Source organism: Carlito syrichta, unplaced genomic scaffold, assembly GCF_000164805.1.
Source record: "Carlito syrichta isolate Samal-C Ts95f unplaced genomic scaffold, Tarsius_syrichta-2.0.1 Scaffold313381, whole genome shotgun sequence".
In the NCBI taxonomy this organism is placed as follows: domain Eukaryota; kingdom Metazoa; phylum Chordata; class Mammalia; order Primates; family Tarsiidae; genus Carlito; species Carlito syrichta.
The window spans coordinates 854,205-881,836 of NW_007257477.1; the positions used below are offsets into that span (position 1 = coordinate 854,205).

Genomic DNA, 27,632 nt, shown 5'->3' on the forward strand with positions numbered 1-27,632 from the left:
ACACACACACACACACACACACACACACACACACACACACACACACACAAAACACACACACTTAATCAGCAAACTGCTACTCTCTTACCTTCGAATCCACTTTGTTAATATTGTTTTGGCAAGTACAGGCTGTAACAATTAGATGGTGGCAGCGTTTATGGACGACACAGGTGCACACTAGAAAAGTAAATCCAGTAATTATACACTCATCAGAGATTCACAGTCCAGCCAGCCACAATAATGTCAGCAAGGCCAGTGTGACTAGCCTTGTCTGCCGACGTGAGGGCAGCTGGTGCCCCCATCCTTCCTGCTTCCTTTGCTACCATCCTAACACTCACCTCTACTAGGCTCAAGCTACCCAGCATCAAGCTCTGAGCTTATTTCCTCCTGCCTGCCTTAATTCTATCCTGCACCCACCCCCAGAGGACTCTTCCCATGGCGGTCAGCTCTGTCCCATGATTGAAAACCTTTAATGGTGTCTCACTGCCAGTCAATGGAGTTTACATTTCCTGGTCAGGTTTCAGGCTCTCCAGAGGCTGCCCCAAGCTACCTGTCACCTTGCTTCTATGGGATCTGCTTGTTCCAATAAAAACGACACCGGTTACTCTTCCTGGAACACATCTTCACCTTCCCTACACACTATCCATGCCCTTCCATGTCCCTAGGATCTCCTCTTTGCCTATTGACTAAATAAGTCTTAAGTTTAGGGCAAGATCCAACTCAAAAAACTTCTCTCTTGGTCAGGCACGGTGGCTGTAATCCCAGCACTTTGGAAGGCCAAGGGAGGAAAACTGCTTGTGGCCAGAAGTCTGAGAAAAATGTTTCTTCCCTGAAAATACCCTACACCTGTCCCCCTTCCAGACAGAAACCATCTGTCCCTTCTCTGATCTCCCACAATCCTTAGACGGCCTCCTTCATTTCAAAATTCCCACACAGTCTCGGAAAGCCCTAGAATCCCCTGCATGATGCCTCGAGCAGAGGCATTCAACGAATGTTTGCTGCGTGGCTCAATCAATGGTTTGAATATTTAGAACTTGCTGAATAACATTTTGTTTTCCATTTTCATCTAGATAATTGACATAGTGCAGACAGAATTGAGCTTGTCACTAAAGGATAAACACATGCGATGACGCAGTAGGGAAATATACACATTTTAAGACCTTTCAAGACATGTGGAAGGTTTTAGGATTAGCTACATAAAGACAGGTGACATGCTGGCAAATAACATTAGACCTTGAAACAAATCTAGCTTTCATCAGACTGAATTCTCAGGAGAACCACATTGAAAGTGCACAGAGAACTTTTTATATGACAGGATCTCAAAACCATCCTTCATACAGAAAGCCCTTATTTTTTTAAAGCATTTGGTTTTTTCTCAGTTAGCTTGGCTAAAGGCTTATCAATTTAATGGATCTTTTCAAAGAATCAACATTTGGTTCCATTAATTTTCTCTATTGTCTTCCTGTTTTCCACTTCATTGATTTCTGCTCTTATTTTATTTTTTCTTATGCTCACTTTAAGCCCACATTTCTCTTCCTTCTCTAGTTTCCTAGGGTTTTTAGCTCTTTCTTTTTCTCTGCTATATGTGCTTAATGCTATACATTTTTATCTGAGCACTGCATTTGCTGCATCACACATTTTTTATAAGCTATATTATCATTTCTATTTGGTTCAAAATATTTATGATCTCCTGGGTCTTCTTTTTTGACCCGTGTTACATATGACATGTTGTTTAATCTTCAAATATTTAGGGGTTTTCCAGCTATATTTCTATGATCAATTTCTAGCTTAATTTCATTGTGTTCCAAAAAGATATGTTTTGGGATTTCCATTCTTGTAAATTAGTTAAGGTGTGTTTTATGGCTCAGAATGTGGTCTCCGAGGTCTGATAATTAAGTTCACCAACTCATCCTAGAAAAAGTGCTACATACCTCGTTGCTGAATATCACTATGGTCACCTTCGAAGTGCTTCCCTTGGGAAGCTATGCACCGGCACCAGCACCTAGTCTACCTGTCAAAGCAATTTTGGAACTATTTTTCTGGAATGGCCTTCAAAGCTGTTGCCGTATTATCCTTGATGTCCTGAATGTCATCAAAAAGTCTTCTTTCCAACATTTCCATTATCTTTGGGTAAAGAAAAAAGTCACTGGGGGCCAGGTCAGGTGAGTAGGGAGGGTGTTGCAGTACAGTTATTTGTTTACTGACAAAAAACTCCCTCACAGACAGTGCTGTGTGACTTGGTGCATTTTTATGATATAAGAGCTCCTTAGGGACCATTTTAGCACACACCTTTCTCATGTCAAGATTTTCAGTTAGGATTTTCCTGTTTCTCTATCGATGTATGTTTGTTCTGCTATGCTTTTCACAGTCAGCTGATGATTTTGACACACAACTCGACTAATTTTTGCCACATTTTCATCAGTTCTGCTAGTTACTGGCCGTCCTGACCTCTGCATCAGTGACGCTTTCTCTCCCCTCAAAAAAATACTTAATTCATTTATTCATTGCTGTTTTCTTCATGGCATTATCCCCATAAACTTGAACTAACATGTCCCCGATTTCACTTACACTCTTTGCCAAGTTTAACAAGAAATTTAATGTTTGTTCGTTGCTCTAATTCAAACTCTGACATTCTTGAGACAACAGCTCTGATGGCCATTCCAGAAAAAGAGTTCCAAAATTGCTTAGACAGAGGGACTAGGTGCTGGCATCAGTGCATAGCTTCCCAAGGGGAGTATTTTTAAGGTGACCATAGTGATATTCAGTAATGAGGTATGTAGCACGTTTTCTAGGATGAGTTTGTGAACTTAAGTATCAGACCTCGTATGCTGATAAATGTTCCTCATGAGGTTGAGAAGAATGTGGAATCTGCTGTTATTGGGTACAGTATTCTATAAATGTTCATTTGACCTAATTGTAATAATGTTGTTTAGGCCAACTACATCTCTACTGATTTTCTGCCTACTAGATATATTAATTACTGAGACTCTGAAGTCTCCAACTCTAATATTAGACATGTCTCTATTTCCTTGAAGTTCTATCAGTTTGTCTCATATATTTTATTGCCTGTTGTTGGGTATATACATGTTCGAGACAGTGATGTCTTCTTGGAAAAATGATTCTTTATTATCACCTCTCTCTCTCTCCCTGCTAATTTTCCTTGCTCTGAAGTCAGTTTTGTCCAAAACACCTACCCTAGTTTGCTTTTGATCACTGTTAGCCTGGTATATCTCTCTCCAGTCAGGCATTTATATCCCTTAGCAAGATGACAACAAAGTGGTGTCTTCATGTCTCCTAATATTTTTTTGCTGTTCTCTAAACAGCAGGTGACCCATGGAAAAATCAGGCTATCAAATAGCCTGGCAATACAGGCCAAAGAGGAAAATAAATAAAATAACAACAAAGATACATTATAAATCACATATTTTAAATTCAAAACTGTAGTCTTGTCTATCCGAGCTTCTCAACTTGTCTTGATGTGCCTAAGATGGGCCAGAGAGGACTGCAGGGCATACCCCTGGGCCAGGGAGGCATGGATTGTGGCTTGTAAACTATCTTTTCATATGGGGCTGAGATTAAAAGCACATAAGTCAATTATTGTTGTCACTTTTCTCCCTAACTTTGACAGCTTAATGAAATTGCATATACATATTAAGTCAAAGTTAGATCCAAGAGTAGGTCTTATTCACTTCACCAAGGGAAATAATGTCTTTCCTTCTTCTCCGGAAGAGGAGGTGGTACTTCCTTATTTGCATGGAGGCAACCACTCTAGGATAGGTAGTGCTATTTTATCAATCATCTATATATGGAAATGGATACTACATATATATACCATGTGATGATACTTAAGTCAAAGGTTACAAGAGGCCCAAATACAAGGCAAGCCTGATCCAGCCTAGCTAAACCACTTGGGTAAGGGCTCTTCTTTCACTCCTTCCTTTGTATCTTATTCCAGTTCTGCTGGAACACTAGTCAATTGGTTTTGTCTTAGAATTGTGAAAAGTAAAATAAATGTAGCCTGTTATAACTTTCAAGATCATTCACAGCTTAAGTTTGGACATTGCTTACTTTTTTCTTTAAAATTAGAAAATTTCAAAAAAAACCCAACAAACTTAAATAATAGTTTCTATTCCCTAAGTAGGTATGGAGAAAACAGCATTGGCTACTGTTTACCCCTATTGATAATGGGACTGTAAACAACCAAGGTTTGTCTTCAAAATTTAAAGGTATACTCACAAAATGGCATTACCTTTAAATCCTTTCATGCTATTGCAGAGATAGAACTTTAGAACAATGAAACTCTACTAGGTATCCTCGCTTTAGAAATAAAAAATCCCCTCTATACTGTCTAAAATATAGCCAAAATCTAACCCAAACTAAATAGCTATGACCACACAGGAGTCTCCTTTGACTTACAGTTATTTATCATAATATTAATGGAATGCATCCTGTTTTCTCTTGGTATAATCATTGTTTTAATATAGGAACAAGATTAAACAGCGTTTTTAAAATGTTTTCTTACCTTGGCATTGATAACCCTGTTTCCCAAAGACTCCCCTGTCAAGGAGAAGAAAATGACCATCAGTCAAATATTTCAGCAATAACTCTCCTATAGTCCTTAAGGAAAATACGTTTCATCTTCTACTCCTTTATGAAAAACACAGTTCCAGAGAAGAAGCAGAGATGATGTGTTTTTTGAGCCTTTGTTTGTTACCATAAGACACACATATAATCTGACAGATTAGAATGTTCTAGATCAGGAGTATCCAATCCTTCGGTTTCCCTGAGCTGCACTGAGTAAAGAGGAATTGTCTTGGGCTGCACATAAATTATATAATATAGTTATTATATATACATAACAAGACTTCTTATATATATATTTTTTTTTTATTATAAAGTTTAGAAAAATGAGAACTATAGAAAACCAGTGAGAAATTTGACCTTGTTTTTGTAAAGCTAATCTATCAATGTCTGGTTTGATGGAAGTGGTTGCAATTCTTAGTGAGTTCTCAAGGTGCTCGTCAGGAATGTGTGTTCGAATTTTGCTTTTCGTGTGCTTCATCATTGAAAACAGCTGTTCACAAATGTTTGTCCTGCCCAAAAGTGATGTCATGAATAAGGTGTGATTGTGAACTCTAAAAATGGAACTTCGCATGGGGTCATGAAGAAAATAAATGCTAAAACACACATGATGTCAAAAAAAATTTTGTGGGGCTGCATTACTAGCTGTCCTGGGCTACAAGCAGCCCATAGGTCATGGATTGGACATGCTTGGTCTAGATGATACAGATGGGTGGGTACAACAATTCCCATCCCACTTTCCTCTACAGTAATCACCTGTCCTCAATAGAAATGAACTCTCATTTCTACATATGGTTGAGTCTCAGCCTAAAGAGTGACTCTGCCACCTATCATCTCTCATATACATACAAAGATGTACAGATGCTGAAGCAAACAGACACAGACACATGTACAGAAGCACACATCAGCCTAGGCAGTTGCCTGATTCAGAGCACCTGCCCTCGTCCCTGTGGCCCCATCACCTCAGAGTCCACAGGACGCTGAGCTGCCACCACAATATGCCTATCAGGCACACAGCTTCCGTCTCTGTCCTGCCCTAATATCCTAATACATTCTACGGGCGACAGGGATATTATTCTCATTAACAAAGACCACATTAACTAAGTGCGTGGGATGTGCCAGGTGCTGGGCCAAGTGGCAGATAAACACAATCTCATTTAATCCTCACAAAAAGCCACAGGAGATATCACACATGATAGCATGATTAAGAACACAGACTCTGAAGTGAGATGGCCTGACGCTTTCAGCCAGTTTCCTCATCCATAAAAGGGAATGATGATAACAGGACCTACTTCCCAGAGTGACTGTGAGGATAAAAACAAGTTGATAATGTAAAGTGCTTAGCATCGTGCCTGACACTTCAAGTGCTCTATGAAAGTGAGTTGTATAAGTAAAATTAAATTGCTGTCTCTACTTTGTAAATGAGGAGACACTGAGAGATTATATAACCTGACTAAGTCATATGTCCACTTGGTGATAAGACTGAATGCCAGAGTATATACTCTTAACCATATATATGTAATACATACATCAACATTTTAAGTGAGAGAGAGAGTGTGTGTGCATTGAGAGAGTTAAAGGCTAGTTGTGAGGACGTGGTTAAGAGTTCCTTGGTGGAAATAAGTCAGTGAAGTTAACAAATAAGGCTCCATTACGAATGTTAGTTGAGGTCAGAGATCATCACCACAAATGCCTACAGGGCCTAGGCAGGTCACATAAAAGAGGAAAACAGAGTGGTGTGACATGAAATACACTGCAATGGGCAGGCATCTTCAGGTTAAGTGATCCAGAGAGTAGGACTGTGGCCACCCAGAGTGTGCAGACTGCTGCAAAGAAGGAACATGGGCTCAGAGATGCCAGAGCTGCTCATTTGCCACCCCTTCCAAAACAGCGATAGACATTTTTTCCTAAAGATTATAGTTATGACACATTTGTAGGCTTTGTATCAACAGCTGATTTAGGGCTTCAACGGTCTCTTCTTGATTAAAAATGTCAGAAACACTAACTAACTCTAGGTTCTGACTGCTAATTCGTTATAAAATCCAAAGCCATAGCAGAATATTCAGAAATGACTGTGAACCAAGGGTTTCTGCCTTCATAATACAAAATGATTGAAGCTTGCAACAAAAACACAGATCTCCTTTCATGCTACTAAACTGCTTTCTCCTTCTGAGATGCGTGTGTAGTACATGCATGCAGGTGTGTGTGAGGGGGTATTTCTATCTTCTGTTCCAAAGGAATATGCTTACTGTTGCTCTCTTTGAAGATAACTATTGCTTAAATTTATTTTACACTGTAGATTTGCCACTGACACTGAGACTTAAGCTTCAGCTGTATGTCTGGTAACATACGGCCCCAAATCTCTAGAATTTTTCTATGTTTAATTATCTTAGTTCCCATTTGTCAGGGATTCGATTATAGTATCTGATCACTAAAGGCTATGACCTTCTGCTACATACCATGAGGCTTAAAAAGACTGTGTGCTGCTGGGCCTGGTGGCTCACATCTGTAATTCCAGTGCTTTGGGAGGCCAAGGCAAGAGGATTGCCCAAGTCCAGGAGTTCAAGAGCAGCCTGGGCAACATGGTGAGACCTCATCTCTATAATAAACTAAATAAATTAGCCAGGAGTGGTGGCACACGCCTGTAGTCCCAGCTACTTGGAGGCTGAGGCAGAAGAATGGCCTGAGCCTAGGAGGTTAAGGCTACAGTAGCTGTGATTGTGCCACTGAACTCCTGCCTGGACAACAAAGTGAGACTCCAACTCAAAATAAATAAATAATTACTGTGTGCTTAGTTTCCTTGCAACCACTAATTTCTATAAGTCATCATGTGATGCATGCCTTCTTAAAGCAATACTGTCGATTTTTCCTTTGTCCCCAGGGACTGATTACCTGATTTATTGATGATCTAGTTACTGACTGATTAGCTTCTTTCCCTGATTTATGCTTTTTGACCAGTCTATGATTCATTAACATCTTTTCTGAGATGATTTAAAATAAGAAATAATATCTAAAACTTGGATCTGTAAATTATTTAGTTTTTTATTTTGTTTTGTTTTGTTTGCAAAGGGGATTAAAAATACTGGGCTAATATATTAGAATAAGAGGCAAAAATTAGATCCTAAAAGAATTCTTGATTGCGATGCTTTCTCCTGAAGTCACACATAACCAGAGGAAGACTCTGTTAGAGAGAAGCCCCCGGGAGGAGAGTTGTCAGGAAGCCTCTTACCAGATAAACTCCCGGCAGTGAGAGCAGTAGGTGGGCTGCCTCAGATACGTGGCCATAAACTTGTGTCCATTGATCTGGTGGACTCGCCTTCGCATAGCCCTTTGGCGCTTCCTGGTAAAATGTTTGAAGATTCGGTCTCTCTGGAGAGTAGCTGTATATTTAAAAGGAAGGAACAAGAACGTCATGTTATTAATCTAGCCGCACCTAATGTATGAGAAAGTTTGATAGTTCAAATACTATTTATTTTTTTCTTTCTTCAAGATCCAAAACATCACCTCCCACCCCAAATCACCATGCTTTCCTAAAGACCTTATTAGGACTCTCATTTATCAAGGTTAGACCTGTGTCAAGGTTAGACCTATGGAAGCCCCTGAGATGCCCACTGCTTGGTTATAATTGGCCATTTTGGGCCAATCTCTTGCAACACCAACCATGGGTTTCCTAGGGCTCTGACACGACAGTATGTGACCTCAGCACAGTCTCCTAGCCACAGTTGTCTGGGATCTCGGGTCCATCTATGGGCTGTAACTGCTGGCTGGTGAAACAACATTTCTCATGCTTCTCCTTTAATTCTGGTATCCTCCCAAACTGAAGGAGGAACTGCCCACACACCGACTATGACAGGCCTGCCCAAAAGCAATTGGTATAGGACCATCTCTGTCAACCTAGAATAGGTAGAAATTAACCTAGAATAGGTGCAAAGTTCCTTTTCTAACCTCATGTTTTTAAAACAGTGGCCCCTAATCTGAAGACTGAAAATTGCACCATTACATCTTCTGAATAATTCCACTAGAATTTTTCTAATGTTTGCTGTGACTTGTGACAAGTAAAATACAGCTTACTTCCTCAATAATGCTTTAAATTAATCACTGAAGCAAAGAAAATTTAAGGAATCATGCAAAATTAATTTGCTAATAAATCTAAAAACCTGGAAGAAACAGAAGATTTCTAAGATAATCTTAGATTCATGTTCAGGAGGAAATTACAGAAAAACAAGAAAACACAGAAAAATATTACACTCCTAGGATAGAATAAGGATAATAATACTCTAAAGCCAAAAAAAGACTCACAGATGTGCGAATTAAGTAACTGAAAGTTCTATCTGGCAAAGACACACAGCAGAAAGTTGAAAGAAACAAACAGGTGGAGAGGGGATTTGCAACACATGACAAAGGGTTACTATTTATAATATGTAGAATCAGTAAGAAAAAAAAGGATAAACAATCCAGTAAAAATGGGGCAGAGGATGTGAACAGGTAATTCATGAAACTGTACGTGCAAACAGCCAATAAACACGCCAAGATATTCAGCCCTACCCCAGATGGACATATAAGAACCAGAAGCCACATCACGTTTTACCTCCTAAGTTGGCAAATACTTAAAGGATTGCGAAAGCACCTATTTTGACAAGAGTGGGGTGAAATAGGTGCCCCCATCCAGCTGGAAAAAGGATAAACTGAGCTCCAGTGCGGGCTTTGCCACATGGACTCTGTATTTCTTGCCAAATCTTAGGGATCCTGTCTAGAAAAAAAATGGTGCCTTCCTCCTGGGGTTTTTGCAAGGAATGAATCAGGTTAACATATACAAAGTACTTAAGCACAAAGCTAGGTACATTGCAGCATTCAAAACATGTAGCTAGTTCAAAAATAATTTTTTGGAGACCAATTTGACAATATTTAGTCAAAGTTTCAATGTCCTTTTAGTCAGCAATTCAACTTCTAGAAATTTTTTTCTATAAAAAATACCAGTAAGCAGGAATATACACTGTAACCATCTCAAGTTCTACACACTCTTTTTAACAATAAAACTCAGAGTCTCCACAAGAAATTGCAAAAAACTAAATGTAAACCAAAAAAACGAATGTGCAGGAAGGTGCAGAGGCTCAAAACTGTCATTCTAGCACTTTGGGAGGTCAAGATGGGAAGACTGTTAAGGGCCATGAGTTCGAAACCAGCCTGGGCAATATAATGAGCCTCTCTCTTAAAAACAAAACAAAAACAAAAAAGAAAACCTTTTTTTTTTTTTAATTAAAAAAAATTTGGCCAACACTTCAATATCTTCAGAGACTAGCCGAGTTAAAATTGTAACTGCTGCAGTTTTTGTTAGAAGGTATGTGTAATCTTGGGCAAGCAGCCTAATTATTTAAATTCTCAGGTTTCTCATCTCTCTTAAGAAGATAAAACACAACCCTGTCCTCAGCCCTATGGGGATAGTGTCATAATCAATATTCCTGACAGGATCTTACAACTGCATATAAGAATCGCATAAGAAAAGAAGCGACTGTACTATACTGCTCTCTTCCATGATATTTCCAGAAGTCATTTAGTAACCACAAAGTAAACAGACTTTAATGTTCCCTTGTTGGCAGAAGATAAAATTAGGCTAATGAGATCACCCTCTATCTAGCCTATGTTATCACCAGCTGGAGACTCTGCTCAGTACTGGCCAAAGCAAAACTTGTATTGAAATAATAAACACTTATCATACCTAGATGCAAATTAAATTTTCCCTGGGGGCCTAATTACCAAGAACTTACTTATTTAATCCCTTACTACTATGATGATTGGTTAAAAGGCTAGCTCACTTGCATTTTTAATATTTCATGAATTGAATTCTTTTTTTTTTCCTCAACAGCTATTGCCACAGCAGTAGCATGACCTATGAATTTTCCAGCCAATTCCTTATAACTGGAGGATTTAGGGAAGATCTGCTTGTAACTGTCTGCCATGCCAGGCATGTCTTGCTGTCTTGGCTCCTGCCTTTGGCCCTTCCCTCTTTTTTCCCAACTAGTTAATTCAGACACAACCTACCTGCTTTAGCGATATAGCGGCCTGCCCTGAATCCTGCAGCCAGGTGACACACTACCACCCTCTGTTCCCACTGTAGCTGGAAGTGCACCTGTCTCTTCCCTTACGCGCAACCTAGGGGCTGTGTCTGGTCCACCTTTCTCCTGTTCTGTATTCTTTTGCAAGTGAGCTCTTTTTGTTTAAAAAGCAAATGCACACACGTGCAAACATTCACACACTTGGGAATATGCAAGACATCTAGTCACATAAAAAAATACACACAACACAGCCATTAAAAAAATCAGAATCCTTTAATTCCACTGATGGAACTGGAGGTCATTAAGTGTAATAAGTCAAGAACAAAAAGACAAAAATCACAAGTTTTCATCACATGTGGGAGTTAAAAATGTAGATTTCTTGAGTAGACTGGTGGTTACCAGAGACCAGGAAGAGGAGGAAAGTGGAGAGTGAAAAAAGTTTGACCAATAAGTACAAACAGCCAGGCGCAGTGGCTCACACCTGTAATCCCAGCACTTTGGGAGAATTGCCCCAGCCCAGGGGTTTGAGACTAGCCTGGGCAACTTGGCAGGACATCATCTCTACAATAAATAAAAAAGACAGCCAAGCGTGGTGGTGCGCACCTGTACTCCAAGCCACTTGGAAGGCTGAGTCAGAAGAATCTCATGAGCCCAGGAGATCAAGGCTGTGGTGGCCATGAGTACGCACACTGTACTCCAGCCTGGGTAACAGAGTGAGACTCTGACTAAAAAAACAAAAAACAAAAAAAGAAACCCCACAATAGTACAAATGTACACTTAGAAAGAATAAGACCTAGTGTTCAATAGATCAGTAGGGCGACTATAATTAATATTGATTGATTGTACATTTCAAAATAGAAAAGTTTAATAGTTTCTAGTATAAAAAAGATAAATATGGGATGTGATGGATATCCCAATGACCCTTATTTGATTTATATGAATATATCAAATGATCACGTGTACTGTGAAAATATGTACAGTTATCATGTGTGAATAAAAATAAATAATTCAGGGGAACAAAGCAAACAAAAAACTGGGGCCCCCATGGCTTCCACTGACTTTCACTGTCACCGTGCTGTGGATTGACACCATAAACAAAAGAAAGAGCTCTCCCCTTGCATGCTGCCCACCAGCCTGCAGCCTTGAAGCACACTTCACATCGGAATGCTGGGGTATTTCTTCAGTGTTGGCAGCAGCCTCCTGTTTACTTAGGACTGAGTTAAAAGAACTTAAAAAAAAAAAAAAAGATTGAATCTGCTGTGCCTTAAATCAACCAGAGCTTTGAGAAATCTCTCAGATAATACTTTTAGCCAGACATGTCAGGCAACCCGAACATGCTTTGTACCAGAACTTGCATTGCAACTTCTGTTTGGCCCCTGAGGTGACCACGCCCTCTAAGTAAATAAGAAGCTGGCTCTGTGCCCCAGCAGGAAAATTCACATTCCAGTCTCCAGAGGGGTGCAGGCCTCCAGCCGGATCTGCCTCACCAGGAGTTGGTTTTAAAAAAGACAGGGTGCAGCGCCATTATGTCAAATATAATGAAGATGAACTATTCTGAACCCAAATTCTCTCTTCAGACCTGACTGCACCCCACACACTCCTTTTGAGAACTTTAGAATGCACAAGTGCCTAGGAGTCACCACATCACCCCAGGGCAAATTTTCATTTGCAAAAAGTTCTGCAGAACTGGAACTTGTGTTGGTCACGTGAGGCTTTTGTGGCAGAGCCACTTTTGTCTCTGAAGCCTCTGCAAAAATGTTTTAGCTTTATCTCAAAAATAGTCAATGCCTCACCCTCTTTAAGTCTTCTGCTCTATCTCCCTGAATTTAAGGTTTTGTATGCCAGCCACAGAAATATATATTTGAAAGGACTTTTGAAACATTCCCATGTGGGGTAAAAGCATGGATCACAGCTCCTAATTTTCAAAATGATTATAAGCCAATTAAATCTGAGAGTAAAAATGTATGGCATGACACTTTTTAGTTTCCAGAACTGATATAGAATGCAAAAAGAAAATAACTTTGAATCAGTGTAAAATACAATTTAACCTTTGAGTTGAATTTGCCTTATAGCAAAAGCATGATGGTTTACTAAGATCTCTGGCTTGTCTTGAAGCAGCTATGCGGAAGAGGTTGAACAGCCTTTCTACACAACATCGGGCAAGACAGCACGGTGGCTGAGGATGTGGGATCTCAGCCCAGGGTGTAATACTACTTTTCCCCTTTAGAAGCTAGGTGACCTTGGGCAAGTTGTTTAACATCCTGTGCCTCCGTTTCCTCCTCTATAGAATGTGAAAAATATGTTCCTCATAGGGCCATTTTGAGGACTCAATGAGTTAAAAAGTACAACATAACTAGAAAAGTACCTGGAAGGCAATAACTGTTACCTGTTGTAATTGTTGTTAAAACCCTTAATTCACATTCCCATAGAATTCTAGAAATAGGATTTTTAACTCAATTGTCTAATTGTCTAGAAGAAGAATGAATACCTAGGAAGTCATTACCTAGAGAAGTTAACATGCCCTAGATTAATCTAGCTAGCTAGTGCCAGAACAGTCACTAGACTCTTCCACACCACGCTACACTCTGTCCTTTATTCATATCAGTTCTTCTGGTATCCCTGGAAAGTCATACATTTTCTGGTGAGGAAACAGAACCTAACAGGAAGGCAAAGTGAGGTCAAGCAGCCAATGACAGAAGTCAAGACGCCAGACTATGTTTGCTATTACTGATTTACCGAGTATACTATCAAACATCTTTTTTCTTCTTCCTGAGATATTTATTTTATCATTTTTGCATGTGGGAGGGAACAACTGTGAGAAAAACAAACATGAAAACCTTAGAGTGAGCCAAAAGTTACTAGTTAGGAAAAATCCAGAAAATATTATGCTGTTTAAGTCTCAAACCTATATCCCTTAAAGATAATGAGAAAAGGTAGCAAGAAAATTTTGCTTAACATTCTCAAACACACTGAATAAGCAACTCTCTGATCACCAAACCATCTGCATAGAGAATGATCCATACAAATGTCAACACAGATGAACCCTGGCTGAGACAATAATCACACAAACAGAGAAAGATCAGGACATGCATTAAGCAAATATATAACATATGTGAGTATTTACAAGTATACACCACCAGTGGGTGAGTGGAATGGCACTGTTTGCAGGAGGAATCACAGGAATTGCACACCTCACCCTCTAATTAATTAAGGGAGATTTCCAGATTAGCTGTTGTTTGGAGAAGTGGAAGGAGAACTTGGTGGACCAGGACAGGGAAAGGGTTCCGGGAATGGGTACCAGCTCCAGCAACAAAGGATGCAGCAAAGGGTTATGTGCTTAAATATGGCAGCAAAAACCTCTCAAATGGCACTGAGTGAGACAGAATCTCCTGTGCTTTCCAAGAGTTTAACAATATGACTTGCGACTATTTCCAAACTCAGAGTGATCAGACTGGCTGTATTATGAGCCCTGACTCTACAGGCTCCTACACACAGCGTTTCTCAGGGATTTGGCTCCCTCTGAGCATGCTCAGCCCACACAAACACCTATAACTTCTGGGATGACACAAGGAAGAGAGGAAAAGAATTTGTTCCTAGAATGATTCTCTTGGGTGGGACTCGTGGCTCATAGCACCCGTGGAAGCTGAGCCCATGCTCACCCATTGCTCTAGCCTACTCTGCCGGCAGATGGGTGAGCAGAAAAGAACGTCAGTGTGGTGCCATCAAAACAGCACCAAAGTTCCATGTGGAGCCATGGGCAAAGCCTCTCATTACATCATTATGAGAGGAGAATCCTGGCCTCCCCTCTTCCTCTGCCATCTTCTTACCTTTGTCATGCCTGGGATCTGTACAAACTCCCAAGTACAAACTCTCCCCTCCTTCTCGGTCCTTGAAGAATGGGACCTTGGTTCCAACAACAGCACCTGGTTCATCCCTCTACAGTTTTCTTCTCAGTCTCCTTCACTGGCTCTTCTCTTTCACCCAACTTTGTGCGTGCCCCAAAGTTCACTGAATGCCATCTTTCTGGATGTTTGTTCATCAATTGCCTGTATACTGAAGACTCCCAAATACACAGTTCTAGCTTCTTTTTTTTTCTTTCATTGTAATGAGGTCTCACTATGTTGTCCAAGCTGGTCTGAAACTCCAGGTCTCACGTGATGCTACCGCCTCAGCCGCCCGAGTGTCTGAAATACAGGTGTGCACCACTGTACCCGGCTAGCTCTGGCTCTAGTTACTAAACTTATTTCTAAAGCTTCTCAATCCCTTCATGATATTCCCAAACTACCCAAAACTTGACATTTGTTGGGTTGAACCCTCCCTGCCCCTCTTCAATTCACTCTTCCTCCTGGATCATAGTACCAATTTCCTGGAAGTCACCCAGATAAACAACTAGAGAGACTTTCAGATCCTTCTTCTCTTGCTTTGCTTAACCTTGCTCTGTTCTGTCTACACCTATCTTCATTTGGATTAGGAGCAGAATTCCGGACTTAAGTGGCAAGTAGTTTATTTGGGAAAGAATCCCCAGAAACACCAGGGGATTACAGAAGAGAGAAAGGAAAGGAAAGCAAATCCACGATGAACGTGTTACTGAGAGGCTTCCAGTGTGGGTGACTGAGGCTCAGTCCCTACTGGGGTTCTCAAGGAGTTGGCAGAACACCTTCAGGGGGTGAGGAAACTGGGGTGTTCACCCTCCTGTTCCCACTTGTCACAGGCTGATGGCTGCTTCAGGGGAAGGAGGGTGTGAATCCCCAGCCTATCTGGCCTTCTTTTGCGGGCTGAGAGGAAATATGGGCGGGGCTATATTTGCTATAGTCATGTACTGAGGAACTATACATCTTATAGTCATGTATTTGTACTTACCCTGTCTTCATTTCTTATTGATATTTTACTGCCATATGTATTTTCTGTAAGCTTCTTTAAACTCTTTGTGGAATGAGGTGACGCACATGTAGAAAACGTTTACCATAATAATCTCCAACTATCGTGTCTACTTCTTCCTGCCCACGTAATCTAATGATGGATATGCCCTCCCATCCCCCACCAGCAACTGCCAAGAATCCTCCAGTTTCCTTCTGCACAAATGTTAAGGATTCCCACTCTCTTGCTATGATTCTACAAATATTTCATTTTTCTCCATTGATTTCATTCCTATATAGGCTTCTAGCTGCCATTTCTTCATTCTCCATTTTTTAAAAAATGACAATCAGTCAGGCATGGTGGTTCAGGTCTATCATCCAAACACTTTGGAAGACTGAAGTGGGAATTCGAGACCAGCCTGGGTAATATATAGCAAGACCTTGTCTCTACAAAAAAAAAAAAAAATTAGCCAGGGGTGATAGAACACACCTGTAGTCCCAGCTACTCAGGAAGCTGAGGCAGGAGGATCACTTGAGCCCAGGAGTTTGAGGCTGCGGTGAGCCATGATCATGCTACTGCATTCTAGCCCGGGTGACAGAGTGAGACCCTGTCTTAAAATTAAAATATTAAATATAAATTAAATAAAAAATGAAAATTAAGCATTCCTCAGAAGGTTTAAGGATGATGAGGAAAAGTGTTTCTGTTCTATCAAATTTGGATGGGATCATGTAGGGGGCAGTCCTATCATGGCTCTCATTACTATTCTGCCTCAAAATGGCATTATCATGAGCTCCAAGCTTATATTAGATTTGTATTTGAGATTTTTTTCTTTTAAAAAAATATACATAGCATATACATGGTATCTATGTTTTATATGCTTTAAAATGTAAGCATTTTCCAATTACTTGAAAATTTTATTCTGTCCTCAATTACTAAATTTTACTAGGGAGAAACTTTACTATTCATGAGCCCTTGTTCTCCTGACAACCTTTTAAATGTGACGTAAGAGAACAATGTCGCTGTAGCCTAGCCTCAGCTGTCAGAGCAGGGACAACATGTAGGATGTCTCTTTTTGCTTTTGTTACTGCTCTTGTTTATGGAGATAATATGACAATCACTACAAAAAAAAGTGTACAGAAAACTACAAAGAGGAGTACCTTTTGAAAATCATCTTAAATCTTACTATATTAGCAATCACTAAATATCTTGGTGGACATGCCAAATGTATACACCACACAGAGGCACAGCCTTCAGTCAGCGGGATCGTACTCAGAATGTTGTGATGCCAACTACTTTTAACCCTAAACATCTTTCCATATCTTTTTAAAAGTTACGTTTCTGTTCTTACAGCTATGAATACTAAAACTAGCATTTAATCATCCCTTTTTATAAAATGAGTATGCACCACCACTTAAAAGTAAGCAAATAGCATGATTAGACCTCTCACCCCTCATCCCTCCACCCTCTGAATGTAGGGCGCCATCTTTGTTTGAAATCTGAGTGTTTTTCCGAATGCACTGGAAGTTTAGGGACTGCTTTCCCCACCCCCACCCCAGCCTCCAAGCCCAGGTCAACCTTCCTTCCTCACAAAAAAGATTCTTATACAAACAACCTGTCTAACCAAAATCTTTTCCAGATAAACATGTGTTTCCTGCTGAGAACTAAAAGAATCCTGCTCATTTATTTGGCTTATTCCATTTCCCTTTCTATTTTTTTCCCCCTTATCCACAAGTAGCTTCCTAGGGTCTCTTCTAAGCTCTCAAGTTCTGATTTCATGATTTTGGAAAAACCTTAAAGGATATTAGCCACGAGGAGTATGCTCCCTGGTCATTTTCCCCTCCAACTGCATGGCTAAAATGAAAGCCATGCTGCCTTGCTCATGCTGCTGATTCAGCATGACTTTTAAAACTGCTGTACTCCTGCTCATTCTAAACAGCCAAATCCAAAACCCAACACTGAAGGCAAACTACCTTTATCACACGACCAAATTTCCTGCAACACTTATGTAAAGGCTTTGAGTCTCAGTCACTTTTTGGGGCTTTTTTTTTTTTTAAGGAAGGGCTGTGTGCAGTGGTTCACGCCTATAATTCCAATACTTTGAGAAGCCAAGGTGGGAGGCCAGGAGTTTGAGACCAGCCTGGGCAACATAGTGAGATCTAGTCTATAAAATAAAAATAAAATTACCCAGACATAGTGGTACGAGCTTGTAGTCGTAGCTACTCAGGCGGCTGAGGTGGGAAGATTGCTTAAGCCCAAGAGTTTGAGGCTGCAGTGAGCTACGATTGTCCCACTGCACTCCAGTCTGGGCAATAGAGCAAGACTGTATCCCTCAAAACAAACAAAAAAAAGGAAAGGAGAAAGCTGATTAAGTCATCTGTCCTTTACATCATATGGCCACTCCTTGTCAGAAGCTAACAACTTAGAAGCATATTATCTTGACTACCAGGTTAGCTTTTTTGGTTTGTTTTTTGAAACTTACATTATGCCTTTAATTAAACAGGAATAAAATAAAAATTTAAAAAGATGAAGAAATTGAACTTGCTTATTTTTTAAAGTGTAAACAATTTTGTGGATTTTATAGTGTTTATAACATACACAGTGCTATATATATTGTTTATAAGAAAATAAACATATATTTGGAGTATATGTTCACATTCATGTATATGTATATACATATACCTCTATTTGGAGTCCATGTTCAACAATTGTTCACTGACGGCTGCGTGATCAAAAAGGTTTAGAGACCAATGACCTAGATGTACTACATTCTAGTTGGAGAAACATGCTATAAAGAGATAAAAGCACAAGCACCCAAAGCTAAGTGCCCTCTGCAGGTGTTGGAGAGGTGAGGGGCAGAAAAAGATCCCCAAGGGCTACAGTGGTCAGGAAAGCTGCCATGATGGAGGAATAGAACTTAGAACAAGGTAAAAAGAGAAATTTGGAGAGGACATTCTCCCTGGGAAGAATGACATAAGCCTAGGCACATCGTGCTGGAGAACAACAAGAAAACCAACTTCTGTAATGCAAAGGGCTCCCACAGGGTGACAGAATAGGTGCTGAGGATTCTGGCTTGGAGACGAAAGGGAACAGGCTGGGGGACATCTTTGGTATCAGGCTAAGAAATCATTTATCAGCAGGAACCCCGAAAAAGTCACGTATTCCTTCTGTGCCCAGTGGCAGCTTTCTCTGGAGATGGAAAAGCTGACCCAAATGTTCAGTGAAGTTCATTCTAACCCTTAAGTGTCTATGTTACCAGAGAAACTAGCTTTCAGAATGAGGGCAAAATATATTTCAGAAAACTGAGATAGTTCACCACCAAATACCTTCACTAAATAAGCTTAAAAGTGTACCCCTAGAAGAAGGAAAATGATCCTTTGGGGAAGGTCTGAGTTACACAAGAAAATGGTACACTGAAAAATTATCAACATGTAAGTAAATATAAACAAACTGTGATGGAATAAGTAACAAGGTCTAGCTCACAGAGTTTCAAAAGAAAAACAAGGCAGGGTGCAGTAGCTCACACCTATAATCCCAGCACTTTGGGAGGATGAAGCTGGAGAATTGTTTGAACCTAGGGGTTCAAGACCAGCCTGGGCAACACAGCGAGACCTCGTTTCTACAAAAAAATTAAAAAGTTAGTCGGGCATGATGGTGTGTGCCTGTAGTCTCAGCTACTTGGGAGGTTGAGGTGGAAGGATCTCTTGAGCCCAGGAGGTCAAGGCTGTGGTGAGTCGCTTGAGCCCAGGAGGTCAAAGCAGTGGCAAGCAGTGATGGTGCCATTGCATTCCAGCCTGTGTGACAGACTAAAATGCTGTCTCTAATAATAATAATAATAATAATAATAATAAAATGAGATAAATAAAAATAAAAGACATCTAAAATATCAAACAATTGCAAAGAAGCCCGAAGGGAGGAGGCTGGAGGTAAAAGCATTAGAAAATCCTTACACTGCTCAGTGGGAGGTAAAGTGTTGGCTAACCTTAGACTTCAGTACATAGCCATGTTAAAAGTCCAAGAACAGCTACTTTAAAAAAAGGAAGTTATATCTTCCAAGTCAGTAGAAGTGGGAGAATTGGAATTAGTAGAGACGGTGGTGGGGAGAATCTCAATCAACTTTCGAAAAAGGAACTCTAACAACTCACTGTTTATAAGATGTAAACCTAAAACACAGGTTGAAAAAAGTAGAAGGTAAATGAATGGAAGAAGATGGAAGACAAATACTAACCAAAAGAAATGTGATGTAGCCACATTAATGTCAGATGAAATATACTGTAAGAGAAACACAAGGGGACCCCAAAAAACTAGAATTATCTTTTGGAGGGCAGACCCCTTGTAGTAGAGGCTTCCTCTGCTAGTTAAAAGTTCTAGGAACTCATCAGCAACAGTGTACCAGCTAGCATTGTTGAGGAGAGGCTGCGTTGTGGAAGAAATGTACCAAGTTGTGGCAAACAGGTGACTGTTTTTCCACCATGACAACACACCTGCCCACACAGCACTGAGTGTTCAGCAGTTTTTGACCAAAAACGGCATGACCCTGGTGTCCCACACACCCTATTCACTCAGTCTCACCCTGAGTGGCTTTTTCTGTTTCACCAGATGAAAAAAGTCCTCAAAGGGAAACGTTTTGACGATGTGGAAGTGGTGAAACAAAAAACGAGTTTTTAACAAGTTCAAAAACTGTTTCGAGCAGTAGAAAAAGCATTTTGATAGGTGTATTGCATCAAACGGAGAGTACTTTGAAGGTGACTAAAGTTTAAACATGTAAGAATAAATACACAATTTTTTATAAATAGATTCTGCATTTTGGGGGGTCCCTCTCACAGTATTACTAGAAATGAAAAGATGTGACCATATAATGAAAGGTTTGTTTCACCAGGAGAATATAACATAATTCTATTTGTATATATTACTAGCATAGCTTTAAAATAAACAAATAAACAGCATTTACTAATTTTCTAATATTGTTAGCTGCAGAGTTGAGTGGCGTGTTAGGATTACTTTCCTACTCTAGGGGTCCACTCTAGAACAATCTAAAGAAAAGATTCCAAATGTCAAGCTCAGACACATTCTCTATGTTTTTATTCCATGGTTATTCAAAGTTACACCATGGCTGGCATCTGCTTTCCATTCATGGAGATATGCTTTCATTTCTCTTGGAATCCTAATTCTAAGAGAAGAATTGCTGTGTCACAAGATAGATGTATGTTCCGTTCTGTAAGAAGTTGCCAAACCATTTTTCAAAGTGGTTGAATCATTTGGCACCCCCACCCAATATATGAAAAGTTCTAGCACTCCACAGTCTTACCAACATTTAGTGTTGTCTTTTTCATTTTAGCCACTCTAGTGGTATCACATTGTGGTCTTAATTTGCATTTCCCTGAAGCCTAAAATTGCAGAGCATGTTTGCATGTGCTTATTGGCCATTCATATTTCTTCTTTTGAAAAAACGTTTGCTCAAAATCTTTTGCTTATGTTTTTTATTGGGTTGTCTTTCATTTGGACTATGACTTTCTTTTCTGTACAGTTATTTTGTGGGAAAGAGTCACTGTTTTTCCTGTTGAGAAAAGAAATGTATGCCTCTGTTACTAATTCCATGGAATTTATCTGAAAACTTTCTGTCCAAGGCTGTGTTCAGCCTGAAGGTAAAGAACGTTTCAGAAAGGTTAGGGGTCATGTTTACTTTTTACACAGGTCAGGGAGTGAAAAGGAGTGGATAAAACTTATAAATTCCCATGTATATAGTACTATTCTGGCCAGCAGATAGAGAAAATAACATCACACTTCTGCCAAGTTTTTATACCATCTCTAGCTGAATAAGAAAATCTAAATTTCACTATTATAGTTTTAAATTTTAACACGATACTCCAAATTACATTGATTCTACTTCCTCTCTATTTACAATACCTAGTACACAGAGATTTTTTTTCCCCTGGCCTCCTGTTAACCTACTTTTCAAGTTCTTTATTAACTGACAGATTTTTTTTTTTTTTGAGTCAGTCTCACTTGTTTGCCCAGGTAGGAGTGCAGTGGCACAATCATGGTTCACCACAGCCTCGATCTCCTGGGTTCAGGTGATCCTTCCACCTCAACCTCCCAAGTAGTAGCTGGAACTACAGATGCACACCACTACACTCAGCTAATTTTTTGGGGGGATGGGGGGAAGAGATGAGGGCTTGCTATACTGCCCAGGCTGGCCTCAAACTCCTGAACTCAAGCAGTCCTCTGTCTCAGTCTCCCGAAATGCTGGGATAGGCGTGAGCCATCATGCCCGGCCTAACACAGATTTGACATTAGCAACAGTCACTGTAACTAGTCAGCTATGGCACAGTCCACAGGTCACATATTCTAGGATTCCCTGAGGCCCTGAAGACAATGGGTGTGACTGTTCCCTTCTTTACTTGAAAGTCGTGTACTTAACAATAGTTAAGTACAGCCTTAGATTTTTTTAGATTCCTTAAATCCATCTTCGATTACAAAGAACAAAAATGGTGGACAAGCACATGTCCTCTAATCGAGAAGCATTTATAAAGGTTCACCCTTTGTCCTTGAGAAACAGGGTGGACTCAGTTCTACTGGTTTCTATTTGATCTGTTACCCAAAGCTTACAGATTGGTTCTGTAACATGAATTTAGTAATCCTGATGAAAGAGGCCTAGCAATCTGTGTTCTGCCTAGCCTTCTATTCCACTTTTTCTAAATTTCCTATTTGTATTGAATAAGAGGGCAGGAGCCGGTTTCACTTGTTTTGTAAGGAATGAAGCCTTTCGTGCTTTCCTCTATTCTCCAGGTCAACAGAAACTCCTGTAAAACTGCAGGAGTCTCTAAACAATTAAGAGATAATTCCTTCTTGCTTTAATTTTGTCTCCTTTACTTATTTTTAACCTTTGGCTTTGAACGTGGAACATAGGATAATGGTGGAATGTGAACTATGGCATGCAGAATTCCTTAAACCATCTAAGAAAAAAAGGAAAAAACTATAGTTACTGAAAGTTTGTTCCACCTTCTCCTCCAAAAAGGGTATTTTAAAGGGACAGAGTATATGCAATGATGGGATCTCAAAAACAAACCAGGGGAATACTTTCTGTCATTAATAGACACAGAAAGTTTTCATTTTCCAAAAATAAGAGCTCCTACTAAAGCATTTTTGATGTCTAAGGGTCAGGTTAAAGCTTTACTCAGATATAGAAGTAAAGTGGATCAATAATTTAAAAATCGGTTTTGGTAAAAAGAAAAAAGAAAAAGGCTACAACAAACGGCTCCAGGCTCAATTCAGAGAATAAGCAGATTTAGCTCTTCTCAGCTTCCAGTATAGACTGGCAAGAAGGTGGGGATTTCATGGGTAAAGCCTCTTCTTTGCTTTCAAAAGGTGCAGCTATTTCCCCATTACAAATAGTTTCGAATCAACTTTGGTAAAGTGCATTCCTGAAGCAATAACTCATGAGAGATGAGAGTCAAATTTTCTCATATAAGACTTTCCACATTTTCTTGTCGTTGTGTGAGAAAGCTCCTCTGTGAACCCAAGGACAGGTGACTCAGCTTCACACTATAATTGTAGGTCAAAATATTATGAACATAAACTATTTTAAAATAAGTGACAGCCTTCTACTCAACACCATATAAATGGCAGAAAACTTTCTTCCAGTATTTGGGGCAAACTCTAAATGAAACAGAAGTCTTCATGTGAGACCTCTTGGACTTCCTTGGGGCAAAATTACCATCCAAGACTAAAAAGGAATGATCCTGGATCAAAGGGTTATTAAGAAGCGACAGCTCTGGTGAAAACATTCAAGGCTGTTTGTCTAGACATGCAAAAGAGTCTTGCTTCAACAACAATGGGGTCCATGTAAATGGAAAGCTTTTCTGTAACTCATGTGTGGTGGCTTGAGCATTGTGTTTTGGATTCATAACTAAGGAAATCACAGTTCTGACTTTTTAAAAACTGTTTTCTTTGAAGGTGCTGGCAAACACATTACATGACAGGGAATGTGACAGCTTGGTGGTATATGTGTACCGTGGGCACACGGGACAGGCAGGGACAGGTAAACATTCCTCTGTGTGAAAAAGCCGAATGAAAGCATTCCCAGTTCCACCTTAGGCTGCTTTCCTCTGACCTGGAAGTCAAGTGTGGAGGGACTCTCTAGAAAGAGGAGCACATGGTTATTATCTTAGATTTTAAAATTACCTTGATGAATAGGATGATTTTGAGTTGAGGACTATATATGTGTGTGTGTGTATAAATATATAAATATATTTTTTTTGAGTTGGGATTTCACTCTGTCACCCAGGATGGAGTGCAGTGACATGATGACAGCTCACCACAGCCTTGACCTCCTGGGCTCAGGCGCCTCCTTCCTCAGCCTCCTGAGTAGCTGGAACTATGGGTGCATGCCACCAATGCCCAGTCACTTTTTGCAGAGACGGGGGTCTCGCTTTATTGGTCAGACTGGTATCAAACTCCTTGGCCTCCCAAAGAGTTGGGATTATAGGCATGAGCTACTGCACCCAGCTGACAACAGACTTTTAAATTGCTGAATGTGCCACACATCCCCAACTGTATTATATTCCCACCGTTCATTTAAGACCCTCCCAAACCTGGACCAGCCTCCTCAACCATCGCTCCCCACACAAACCTGTGTTCCAATCAAACTGGAGCCCTCGCCTCTCATGGGCCCATCTCCTGCCAGGATTCCAATCTCTTATCTCACCTGGAATGACTTCACACCTTCCCAAAGCCAAACCTCATAAAAGGACTTCCTTATCCAAGGAATCGCAGACCACTTCGGCTAATGGCACTGTCTCCCTTTCTTCCTCAATCACTGGACAGTCCTGTTGCCTTTCTGCACACAGTACTCCAGGTAGCCCACACAATCTTGCACAGTCATTCAATTGCTTGTGTAGTTTTACCTTTTACCCTCCAGTAGACCTAGACTTTTTGGAGGTCAGAGCTAGATTTTACAGTTTTATTTCCCTCCAGGACCTGTCACAATGACTGACTCGTGCTCAATAGCAGTATCCTTGCAGGTTATACTGACATGACAAGGGAAATTATACAGCACAAGTTAAAGATCACTTGTCCCCATTTATGGGTCTCTAGGATTCTGTGGTTCAGTGGGACTTCTTGCTTCTCAAAGGCCATCTCGATGTGGCAACTGTGGGGCAGTGAGGCTGTGAAGGGGGCCTGGCTTTGGAACCACCTGTGAGCTTTAAACTTAGATTCCAACATACCTTCACACATAAATTGGGGCAGCTTCATCCATTCAAACAATCAGTATTTGTAGCACAGAAAATCTGTACCAGGCACTCTGTCAAGAAATACTGTCCAGATATAAACATGGAGAAGTAAAAGTATATGGGTGTCTGTGTATATATACCTATGTATGTGTGTGTTGGTGAATGCACACAAATACGTAAAGCCTGGGCCCTCAATAAGCTCACTGTCTTTTGCAATGATTAGTTAAAATGAAGGCTCCCAGACTCTCTTCCAGACTAAATCAGAATATCTGTGTTGGGAACCAAGAACCTGCACTTTAAACCCTGAGAACCAGTGTTCTAGGACACACAAGTAAATAAACATTTAAAGTATAAAAGCAATTGTTACCTTATCTCTAGTGGCATGCCCCAGGTGCTACTGGACAGAGGAGGGAGGCAATAGTGTCAGGGAGTCCAGAGAACACACGGAAACGGCGATGCCTGAATTGAATCAAATTCAATTCAGGGTACCAGATGGAGAAACAGGGGAGACAGGAAATAGCCAAGAAAGGTCCTTTGTAGCAGTCCACATCCTGCCATGTTCCTACCTGAAAACCACTGGAAGGCTGCCTTCAGGCCTCAGGCCAAAGGCCCTAAAACTGCACACCTGCAGCTGGTGCTGCTCACCGCCAAGACCTTAACATTCACCTATCCCTGCCTGGTCCACACCTGTCCTCCTCTCTGCCATCCCCTCCTCTCTTAACTCTCCCACCCCACCTCTCACCAAAACGACTTACTTTGGAGTTGTCTTATCAGAGATGCCTCTCTAATTCCCTCATATCAGTGTCTGATTGGCCTCCACACAGCTCCTCCAGCAGCAAGACCAAAGCTCTCATCAGCAGCATCACCTCTGCCTGCGTGGACTGAAATCAGGGGAGTGGAGGACATCCCCCCATACCTAGCATATAAGTAGCAGTGAGGGAGTGAATGGATGAATTCACACTTGCATTAATTAGTATACAGGAGTTTAGCAGAGCTTGCTACATTCAGGCATTTGCAAGTAGTTGACTACTGCTAGAACTACAGCGAATATGAAGGACGGGTAAGAGAGGAGTTTTTAAAAGCAGGTCAATATCAGCCCAGGACAACAGGAAAGGAGAAGTCTGATAGGGCTTTCAAAGATCACAGGAAGGCACTGAGAAGTTTCTTTTGGGTTGCAATACTATCCGATTCCCTAAATTCTCTCAAGATAAAACCAAGAACGAGCATAGGTAGCAAAGCTGATTTGTGATGGTTACGTGAGAGAATGCATAAAGTAATTATAAATGTAGGAATATTTTCTGCAACTCCTAGCAATGAAACCTATTCAATCTGATCAGTATTACCTAAAACTGGTTGTATATTTTGATGACAAACATACAGACAGTTACTTATTAGGGAATGTGGGGTCAAAAGCATCCTGGAAGCTCTGTTCCTCTTTCAAAATAAACCAATGATATACCTGGGCCACTCAGAAAACCATCTACTAGACAAAGTCTACTATCAACTAACATCACCAGAGATGACCTTTGTTGAGCCTCTGTTTTCAGCTCAATGGTTATGCACTTATCTGATAACAATAACCCACATCAGAGATTTAAGCAAATCAAACTGATTTCAAATCTTAGGCAAGGCTTTGTTTGATTCTTGCAGCAGTCTTCCCATCATGGGCCAGAGGGGGTGGGAGCTTCAGGGCCCTCACCCAAATTCTACTCCAAGTCATCTACCCCAGTGCTTCTCCTCCAGCCTATGATGGTGGCACTGGGAGAGAGGAGGATGCTGGAGGGATAGTGCAACTGACTCGTAACCTCTTCCAGGACTTCTGAAGCATGTTTAGAGGTGGATTTGTTAGGAGGGTTGGAGATCCACGGATGGATGTGTAGGTCAGATGAGTTTTGTTCACTCCTTTGTTCCCAAGGTGAACCGTTGTGGTCATGTGACATTTTGGGAAAATACAACATTGCTGTATGTGCCAGACACCTTTGCAAGTAGCCAAGCAAATCGTGGGGACATGGGGAGGGTCCTGAAGCTAGGCACAGACTACCCATTGACTTAACGCTGCTGCTGTGACACCCTCTAGCAGCCAATTCCCTTCCTCCCCTGCACCCTGAGCCTGTGTGGCTCCCCAAAGGTGATGGTGGCTTGCTTAGTGATATTGTTCTTATTTATCCAGATGCCCATGTAACTGAGGCACAGTCTATGGGACGGGATACAACAGCATTCTCCTCACCCAGAATTAGGAAGGAAAAAGTGGGGGTGGCATGTGCCTCACTCTGAAGTCCCCCACACAACCCACATGCTCAGAGTGGCGGGGTAGGGAGACAGCCCCGGGCTTCTGGGAGGAGAGGAGTGGTCACTCACTCCCACTAGTACAGAGACACACGGGACTCACTTAGTATGAAGGGCAGAAGGGCAAAAATCCGCCTAATGATGTTGGGAGAACTGCAGTCCAAGCTGGGACCCAGCTGGAGTCTGGCTGAGAGAGGCTGCAGGCCCTGGGCCGGCCTCCGCAGAGACCCAGGAGCAGGGCCAGTAGGACCAAGTATCATGGGAGCTGGGGGTTGTGTGCAGCAAGGCTGACTCTGGAACTGGCCTGAGGGCCACAGGCCTTCAGCTGACATCTCTGGATCAACAGGGCAAACTGTGTCAGACAAACCCCAACCCATGAGTTAGACATCATTCAGTCATCTCTTTTCCCTTCTTCTGCACAAGTACACAATGCACACACATACACACAATGACAGAAATGTTCAGTGTGCTTATGGGTTCAAAGTGCCTATGGATTGGCCTGATTTTAGCTCTTTTGCTTTGTTTATAACAGGCCCTCTACGTCCCAGGTTTAACAAATGAAAACCTATCCTTCTGGGATAGTGCATCTGTGTGGCCCAGAGTCCAACACCAGCTCTTCAAATGC

The 27,632-nt window shown here is 40.9% G+C and overlaps 1 protein-coding gene across 1 annotated transcript in view; it reads right to left on the reverse strand.

Annotated features, from left to right (window-relative positions):
* Positions 1 to 27,632, reverse strand: part of PRKCH (protein kinase C eta) — a 236,760-nt gene that overhangs the window by 110,030 nt on the left and 99,098 nt on the right. The window contains exons 3-5 of the mRNA XM_008070387.2: positions 7,811 to 7,961; positions 4,523 to 4,557; positions 89 to 177 (exon numbers count right to left, since the gene is read on the reverse strand). Coding sequence (XP_008068578.1) covers positions 89 to 177; positions 4,523 to 4,557; positions 7,811 to 7,961 — 275 coding nt within the window. The remainder of the gene's footprint in view (positions 1 to 88; positions 178 to 4,522; positions 4,558 to 7,810; positions 7,962 to 27,632) is intronic.